This window comes from Rhea americana, unplaced genomic scaffold (genome assembly GCF_003343005.1).
Source record: "Rhea americana isolate MKP2758 unplaced genomic scaffold, rheAme1 scaffold_154, whole genome shotgun sequence".
NCBI classification, from domain to species: domain Eukaryota; kingdom Metazoa; phylum Chordata; class Aves; order Rheiformes; family Rheidae; genus Rhea; species Rhea americana.
This window is the reverse complement of record NW_028185639.1, coordinates 680,990-690,989: the sequence shown is the minus strand read 5'-3', so window position 1 is coordinate 690,989 and position 10,000 is coordinate 680,990. Positions and strand designations below refer to the sequence as shown.

The following is a 10,000-nucleotide window of genomic DNA, read 5'->3' as shown; positions in this document are numbered from 1 at the left end:
AGCGCACATGAAGCAGCCTTATCTCCTCTCCTTTCAGCATCTGAAGTTGGGAAGATCTTATTTAATAACGGAGTAGAGGAGGAGAGTATTTGCTGTTACATTTTAGTTACTTTCCCTGCTAGTGATCTGAGCGCTCACATGTTGTTGGTGCTGATTTCAGGTAGAGACACTGTCCTCAGGACACGTGTATTCCGTATTTTAAATAAAACGAATATAAAATGTACGTTAACAGACGTTTACTTGTACAACGGACGCTTCTGTTTGGGGTCTTACGGACCATCAAAGATAGGCTCGGATGCTGATCTTTCCAGGATGTAATAATTAGTTTTCTGCAATGAATATTTCTTTAGCCAAACAATATTTGAATTGGACCAAACTAAATCCACCACCTGTGCTTACAGTACTAACTATCTGCTTGCTTGGTTAGTGTTAAAATTCAAGTACAAAAGTCTAACTAGTCTATTTGCTACAACACCTCTTCGCAAAGAGGTTAAGAAGAGGTGAAAAGGATGAAAAGACACTTGCAGGGTTTTAAAAATCTTCTGTGGAAAAAAACATCTTTCACATCACAAAAAAAAGTCTCCGGTAGGTTGTTATGTGCATAAGGTGGAGGCTTAAGAGCAGACACATTTGCAGATGAACTGCTTTTACTAGCTTCTCTGAGACATGACATTTGTTCAGAAGATTAGCCAGGTTGTAATGTGTAGCATAATTGCACTGTGCGGATGTCCCCGAAGTGAAAACCTAATTGCTTGACAGGACTATAACTTTGTGGTACGCTCTCACCTTGTTAGGTCCTTTTCTGATGCAGTTCAAATGAAGTCTGGCCGCAGGTGTGCCTAATTTACCTCGCAACAGAACGTGTTGAGTTTAATTGCACAGTGGTTGTTAGGAAAAATTGGTGGGTGGAATATCAAGTGACTTACTGTACGCTGATGGCAGATGGGCGTTGAGAGGCCTTGTGAGCTAAGTGTATAGGTGAGGTGAGTTAATAAAAGATGTAAATTTTATCTTAAAATAGTGAAGTCTTGTTGTAGGTAGTACATTTTAATTAAGAAGGCAGCAGGCCATTTCTAGCAGCATGAAAAAAAACCAGAGAAAAGGGAAATCACGAAGACTGCATTTTTCTCCCTATCACTATTTTAGAAACAGTTTATGTGTTTCGGAAGGGTATCCCACGAGGTTGTATGTATTTAAAAGACTGTATTTGTGGGCATAATACAAAATATAGCACTGACAGGCAAATCTAGAGAAGCTTACATTCTGGTTCTGTTGATAGCGACAAAGTTTGAGAAATAATGAAACTAAACTGAAATCCAGTTTCTTACTATGTTGCAGAGTTTTTGCCCCAGGAATGCAGCACACCTGGAGGACAGTGTCTGGTCCCATTCTCTCTGCTCTAGGCATCAGTTCTTAGCATACCAGATTCTTGTTCATCAGCTGAGAGGGAAGGTCAATGAGCCCCCTTCTACTAGCGAACTTTGAGAAATACCCTGCCCAGGAACGTGGATTTTCAACATCTGCTATTTTCCTCTGGAAACCTTGTCTTCCTGCCACCCTTGCTCCGTGAACTATCTGAAAACACAGATTAAAAACAATCATTAGTGTCAAGGAATACTCAAAATTCGAAATATCAGTGTTGCTTGTGTTGCACCCTAGTACTTCTGGCTCTTCTGTATTTAGCTCGGTGTTCAGGTTTATCCTGGTAAACTTGAACATGTCTAATTCCACCAAGCTTGTTTTTTTTCCGCCAAATAATGGAGTAAACACCAGATTCCAGTTGATCTGTAGTAAAAGAGTGCTCATGGCCATTTTTTGACAGGAGGTTTCTGTATAGAAACAATTCATCGTGAGTGCTTCAAGTTTAAAAAATCCACAAGGAATAATACTTAGCATTCCTAGTGCACAATTCATTTGAGGATTCCTGAGCAATTTACAAACATTAACTCAAAAAGCGTCACAACACCCATCAGAGATCAGAAAAAAGATGCGATACTCCTCTTCGGAGTGACTGCTGCRTGGCACGGAGGAGCTGTAAAGCTGAAGGGTCTCCCCGGCTAGCGCCTTTCTAGAGTACAGGGGCCCCTTACTGATGCGGGAGACAACTTCCCTCGATGCTGYGGCACTGCACTGCCGTGCATGCGGTGGAAAATGTGGAAGGAAGAGCAGAGAGATGACAGAAGTGCCATTACATTTAGGTTATGCTCAGTTGATGGATCAGTCTCGGGAGATCATAAGTGTCTATCTTAAGAAGATCCCAGAACTGATTGATAGAATTAGGATGGGAATGTGGCTAGCAAAGATGCAGGTTCAGGGTCATGGAATTGCAGATACTGTTGATGGCGTTCCTGCAACACCGTGTCTGGAAAACCTGAGTTCGGTTGAGCATCAGAGCTAGATCACACCAACTGCCAGTGAAATGCAGACCTCTCCTAGCTAAAAGGCTAAAACCCCTTTGCAGCATTTCAGGATAGGAAGATCTTTTTTTTTTTTTTTTTTTAAGTGTATTCAGCTGAACTGACAGCACTGATTTATTCATGCGCAATTTAAATAAACCTAGTCGTTTCCCTGCTTACGTGTCTTATATGAGAGATGGCTCCTTCCGTGGTACAGCAAGCCTTATCCCGTGCTAGGGCTTTGCTCAAGGTTTGGCTGAAAAGGAGCAGTAGTCTCTGAAGTGCCCGTTTGTAGTACGTGAGTATTCCCGTGGAGCGCTCCTGTCCCGGCCCTTCCGCGGGCCTCGGTTTCGCCGAAGAGAGCACAACGTGGTGCCGCTGCGGTCGTGCTTTTTATCAGCTGTAGTCTGACCGTTTCGGGTTGTGAAGAAGGAAAGAATGACTTAACTTACCTCCTACCAGGAATATTATTTGCGTGTAAAAGCTTCTGTAAAGCGTATCCAGCTCGAATGGTCATAGTCACTTRTAAAGATTAACCTTAATAAATAATRATTGTTYGTAGGCTAAATACAAAAGCCTAAACCTCTGCCTAACCTTTTTATTCAGAATGTATAACGTTGGGCAGTAAGCTGGTGGGCTGGCACATCTGAGGAACTCGGGGTGAGGAGAAAGCCCAGAGCCTTGCTTGCYATCAGCTGTTRATTGTTAGCCAAAAATCAACCCCACAGAACATTTTTGTTACTAAAAAATGTGAAAACATGTCTACATAAAGAAAAGAGGAGAYGTTAGGTTGTGAACATCCTTCTGTGCTAGGGAAGGAAGGTGCCGCTTGCCCTGACCTCGCATAGTCTGTTTGCAGGTCAGTGCAGTTATAAAATTGTTCCTTTCTTCTCAGAGCAAWTCTTGAAAACGAGGAATGAAGGAAAGAAAGTGGAACCGTCCCATATCTACTCATTCACCAGCAAGTACAGGAGGGGGGCATAACGGAGATTGCAGCTTGTGGAGTTTTCCCCTTCCTCCTGTTTCTTTGAGGCAGCACTACTGTAAAACCGCCGTATTGTAGGAAAGTGCCTAGATGAGATGAGTTAGTCCTAAATAATTACCATTTGCCACTCRGCAAAAAAGAGCTGGATTTCTGTCCCTAAGCAATGTGACTCCTTACAGTTAAAGGCTAGTAAAGGTTGAAGTGGTCAGAAAGTAGGATATAATGGTCCGTGCTCCTTGCCTTTTAAAAACTGAGTAAAAGGGGTCTTTCCTGGGCAGATTCCCATTTGAATCTCACTGAAGTCAGCAGGAGTTGCATCTAGTGCCTTTGAATAGCTAGAATTTCCACACCAGAGGCAAGTCAAGRGTTTTTAAGAAGACTGATCATTCATTACCTTGGAATTTCTCGACAGAGAGGTCATTACTACTAATACAAGTTGTGAAAAACAAAACTTACTAAATAAACAGAAACAAATTCTCAYCTGGTGTAAGTCATTGCCTTTGAAGTCAGTGAGTCGTTGAAATCAACTTTCCCACACCGATTTACAGCAGCTAAGGATATGGCCTGGAGTCAGTGCATTTATAGTTGTTGAAAAATTAAAAATATAAATTTGCCTTTCCCTGGCAGTAGTGTTCTGTTTATGACAGAGATCTTATGCTTTAAAACAAGTTCATTAACTAATAGGAAAGTAATATTTCACAACCAGTATTCTTTCGGGTATAACTATTTATGATTAAATTTTATTAAACTTCTTTTAATTGGATTTACATTTTGATGAATCTAATAGATTTCAATTTTGTATTTTTATAGATTCTTTCTAAAGTTTTTCCTCAAGTGCAATCAGAACTGTTTGAAGAATGCAGGCAACCCGCGAGATATGCGAAGATTCCAGGTACAGATAGTTCTTAAAAGATAAATGATATATAAAAGACTTACTCAAAATTYCAGATTGCTTAACTGTGAACTTTTCTTCATGAAGATCTAATGTCAGTGCTTAGTATAGTTTCAACGCTGTATATGTTTTAAAAAAGTGATGTCAGTATTCTAATGTTTTCCCCAGTAACTTAAATGCACGTTTTTAGCGCTTAAGTAGTTCAAACGTAGACTGCRGTGGGCTATTTTGAAGCAAGTGGGCATCTCCACAGATAGTAATCGTTTTTCTTCATACTGCTTTCATTGTAGTGCTGAATATGCTGAGACCTCTAGAGAAGTTTTTACAAATGTAGTCTGAGTGTCATAAAATTACTGTTAGACATGAGAAATACAGCCATGGGAGTCGGTGAAGTTTGGATCTTACACTGTAGTTTTCATAATCACCCTTACAACTTGTAAATCCAGCAATGGTGGTACAACCCACATGCTTTTATTTCAGTTGTTTTAGAAAATGTTTAATACTTCACTTTCTCCTTCCAGCTTTTGAAATACCCTGTGGTGAATCATAGCACTACAGAAAGACAYCTGACGTGATGGACAAATGATTTCCTCCGTATCTGGGGTCATTTGAAATGCTTATTAAGAAATATATGCTTTTTATTTSAAATTACTTCAAAATGATTCATATCTGAGACTAATAATGAATTAGTACTAAGATGTTCAAAACTTTTTTATTTTTTGAGAAGAATAACTTGTGGTTAAACTTGATAGCAAAACATGTGACATCTGTTTTCATGCACAGCCAACCAACCGGTGAAGCCAGAACCCTTGAGCCAGCCAACAGAAAAGATCTGTAGCTGGAAAAAATATTTCTTCAAAACAATTGAGCCAAGCTTCCATTTTTCATGCATCTCAGCTTCACGTGGCATTGGTGATATTGATCCATCTGAACAGAACAGAAGGTCAAACCTGGAATGAGTGGAAATGTCCTCTTTGTCTCACCGATGACTAAATGAAGCATCAGTCATGAGTGATCTTGTGGTCGACAATGGAGCCAGTAGGCACTAGAAAGACTTTCCTGGGTCTCTTTAGCTAATCTCCCTGCCTCTCAGAAGGTTTAACTGGACTTAACAGTATGTCAGATCTTGAACAATATTTTTAACTGGTTTCACTATCTCAGCACCTTTCTTTAGGTGCACTGCAGGAATAAGCCAATATAACAAAACATAGCATGTCTACTTTCCTTTGCTGAACTGCAGTATTTTCCCTTGGTGACTGACCTATATATAGATGACAGAACAAAAATAGTTGTCATTTTTATATTCTCCTTTCTCTCTCTTTTCAATATGCCATATTCTAGGARCCAAAACCGGAAATCTGTGCTGAAAATCACACTTGTTATGTTTTGCAATATTTTTAAACTCTGCAAATCTCGTTAAAAGTGGAAGCAGATAGCCCAGTGGCATGGCAATAGCTCTGTAGCTTGGGTGAGTTTGCAAACTCAGCACTTTCCAAAGTGGATGTTGACAAGAGTGAAAGTGTCCACTTCTGGGACGAGAAAGATATGGAAGCAGAGCAGACTTCTAGAGAACTGCCCTCGGGCTGTTCTAAAGGGTAACGCAGATGGCTGTCTCAAAGGAGGCAGAATACACAGAAAAGGTGCTGTGATAGCTGAAAGCTAATTATGGGTTGTGAATAAGAAACAGGATCAGAGGTGATCCAAAACACAGAAACAGACAAGAATTTTCTTCTGATGCCTTGCACTAGCTCTATTCAGAAGGAGAATAGTTTTTCCCTTCATTTTTTTTTCTCCTTACATATTTGGTGTAGGAACAGTTGTGAGAACTCTGGAGAATCATTTTTGCTATATTCAAAAGCAYCTTGAGCAGAAGATGAGAACTAAAATTTGTGCTAGCTTTTGCTACCATCACTAGTATGCTTGATAAGGRCGAATAGATTAGCTTAGCCATTGACTGTAAGAATTCTACTAATGTTAAACCGCAAAGAAAATGCTACAGTGATTCTTCATTTAGAAAATCTGGAACCCACACCACAGGGGACATGCTGGAGTGTTTAAATAAGATGTAAATGTCTATCTGGGATAGTAACAATCAACCTATGAAGCTATGTTACGCACAAAYACACGCACATCTTATAATTTCCTCTTTGGCTTGCGTTCGTGGAATATCATTTCCGGAGTGAGTTTCACAAATCTATTGTGTAGGTGTTTTTATCAGGAAGGTTGTGCATTTTGCATATGTTCCTTTTCCAATTTCTACTAAGAAGCAGCTGGAAGCCAAAGAAGGCCCTATCCATCATCTCTCCTATGGCCGGACTCTGAACCTGGACACAAGAATAGGAGCCTTTCACTCAAAAATAAAGGAGGAAATTCCATTGACATACCAGGGTCAATCACCATCCAAATGAACTTGAGAAGGGATACTTTTCATGGATTGAAAACACTTTCACTATTCATATTCAACTCAGTCTTTTCAGATGCAAAAAAGTTCATTATCAGACATTAAATGTAATTGTAAAACTGACCTGGAGATCATTTACTGAAGAAAAAAAATGGGGAGTTACGATGGTTCCTGATTTATTAAGCTTTTTTTTTATTATTATTATTTGGAATCCTCACAACCCTTCATTTGAAGACAGTCTCAAGYGAACAAATTTTAATTAGATAAACTATCTAATCAATATATCAACAGATCAATCAAAACAGCAGCTTTTAAAATGAGTGGCTAGAGGGGTGTTTCTGAAACTAATGGCTAGAAGAATATTTCCCTGAATTGAATTCATTTGTTAGCATAATAGGAGATTAAAGTCTAATTAGTGTAGTAGGTTCTGAAGAGGAACAATTGAGAGTTAAAAATCACCAGTGTTAGCCACATAAACAAAGATGTATTCGTAGTTGTCATTCACTTTATTTAAAGTGAAAAGTAACAGACTGTGAACTTGTTTGTCTTAAAAGAAGATCTATTTTTATATCTACATTTCTAAAAATATGCAGGGTTTTTTWAAAAAATTTTTTTTTCTTTTTTAGGTTGTTGTATCAACAACAGTCAATGTGGATGGCCACGTTCTGGCTGTCTCAGACAACATGTTTGTACACAACAATTCCAAACATGGAAGGCGGGCTCGCCGCCTTGACCCCTCAGAAGGTACGGCCCCTTCTTATCTGGAAAATGGTAGGCACACATTTACATGTCTTTTTTTATTTGCAATGCTTTTTTGCACCATACTTTATGTTGATACACTACTACATTTACTTTTACATGATTTCGTTCTGCATCGATCAAACCACCCATTAAAAAAATCCATTAGTATTTCTCAGCCCTTGTCAACCAGAATATGGTCTCTTTTGAATTTGCTTTTGACTTCTTTCTTTATTTAATACTTAAAATTTTGCAGTCACAACCAATTTTTCATCTTTTTCTGTTTTTTTGTTTTTCCCTTGTTTTGCTTGCAGCTTTTTCTTGCTATTTAATTTGACTTGATTTTATTTTGGCTTGTCATATTCCTTGATCCAGAGGTACAGTCTCAGGTTATGTATGCAAGTTAAGTGGATGGTAAAAACATGACCAAATCTGTAAAGAATTTACTGTGAGGTCAATTTCCTGTTGCTGGGCCTTACTGCTGCAGATTGCTGCAGTAGGGTTTTTGTATGAGAAAAACAGCATAAAATGTTTTTCTTCGGAGTGACTCAATGTGATTGACTTCTTGCCTGAACTGCTAAAAGAAGATAGTCTGAGATGAAGAAGAGAATGGAAAGTGTCTCTGAAAATCCAGAATTCTGAAATACTGTCTTTTTAGAGTCCATCAGCCTCTGAATCATTCCCACACAATTGCAGCTCTGCTCATATATGAGCACACATATATTTATTCTCCCACAAAGTACAAAATAGCTATTTAGATTTAAATATTATGTTGCTTGCACTGTAATATACATTAACCTAAAGACACATAGTGACCCTCAAGTAATGCACTTACAGTAAAATTGAATGCATATAGGTCAAGTACATTTTGAATTCTTAAAGAGTTAGAATTTTCAAAAACTCTATAATTAGAAGTACAGTGTCTGAGACTGACTATCTGCATGGTCAGTCCAAACACATGAATTTCAGTGGGACTACTCTTGTGAGTTGTTACTAATGCATAAGTGTTGACAGGATCATGCCTTTTTACACTAATAATATTAAACAATTAAAGTAATAACTGAATACTAAGCTGCTAATATAATCATTGTCATTTTACGTTTCAAATAATACTTTCCAGTGCACACACAGAGAAATGAATGAGGCAAGCAATAATTATCAGAAGGAAATATGATCTAGATATCAGAAAATGGAAGACAGTTTATGAATCTACTGCGATCCATACAGAAAAAAACTAATTTGTTTTTCTGTGTTAATAACTAAGGTATAAGAGAACAAAAATATAATAATTAAAGGTCGCCCTGAGCGCAAGAGTCATTATAGTCTATGACGTATTGTTTATCTCTTTCATATGCACTGAAAGTAGGTGTGTGTTTTGCCTAGCAACCGTCACTAATGAGGTTCACAATTAAGAAGGTTGAATCCTCTCCCCTAGTCCTCTCTTCTTCCCTAGAGAGAGAGAACTAGCAACATTATAGGTTCAAGTAAGCATGCTCAGCCCTGTGGTGTTAGGTTTTAGTTTAGGTCCAAATTCAGCCTCTTCTAATGAGCTATTATGATCTTAGCAAAATACAAGTATTTATTTTTGTAAGCTGTGTAGAAAGAATTTGACTCTAAGCAGAAAATATCACTTAGAAAAATAAAGGCCACTTCTACATACTACAGAAAATTTGCATAAATTTCACTAACCAGTCTCTCCTTTTTGGGATACAGTAATTGATTTGCTTTATTTAAATGTTAAAAATACAGTGCCAAGTCCTGTTTGCCTGACCTCCCATAACCACTCGTTGAAGAAAGCTGAACTGTTAAAAATGAATGTGAAAAACTGAATGCTCCCTCTTACTTTAAAATCCTGTGTCTAATAATAATTACAGTAACTAAGTAACTGAAAGTAAACACTCTGTAATACAGTAGCAGAGAATCAAAATACCCTTGAACGTGAGAAGGGATCGGTGCACAAGACTTTGAACGCACCGAGTTGAAGTCAGTGGGATTTGTAAGCGCTCCGCATCTTTACAAGTCAGGCTGTTCCCATATGATTAAGCAGTGTTATGAAAATAAGCACCAGTGACTGCTTCTGCCTCTATTGAAACCAACCACAAGAACTTGTGGTGATTTTAATGGAGGCAGAATAGGCTTTAGCTTCTCAAAATCGAAAGGTTATAACCTACAAAGAAAATTCCTGAAGTCCTAACCATGCTTATGTAAAAATCTTTGTTTCTTTCGGATCAGGGAATCACAGCAGATAACCTATTTAAAATTATGATATTTTATGTTAGGCTTAAAGTTAGTTTTGTCCCTGTGCACSTTAAGCCATATCTTTCACCCAGGATGGTATGCTTTGAATTAGTAACACATTCTTTAAAGAAAAGTGCCCACTAGAAACCACAGATATTTACTTCTATGTAGCCTCTCCTTGCTAACACCTCATTATCCAATCATCTAATATTCACCAGCAGTATATACACACACTCGCAGATCGTTTCCAAGTAAACTAATTCCCCCTGCTGCTACTGTGGAAGGTTGCCATTGAATCCTTTGAGCTCACAAAAAGCACGGCAAATTATTTACAGTAGTTGAATACAACC

The 10,000-nt window shown here is 38.3% G+C and overlaps 1 protein-coding gene across 1 annotated transcript in view; it reads left to right on the top strand.

The window, feature by feature from the left end:
* Positions 1-10,000, top strand: part of EBF3 (EBF transcription factor 3) — a 129,962-nt gene that overhangs the window by 81,225 nt on the left and 38,737 nt on the right. The window contains exons 7-8 of the mRNA XM_085299793.1: positions 4,192-4,273; positions 7,301-7,418. Of these exons, the coding sequence (XP_085155919.1) occupies positions 4,192-4,273; positions 7,301-7,418 (200 nt within the window). The remainder of the gene's footprint in view (positions 1-4,191; positions 4,274-7,300; positions 7,419-10,000) is intronic.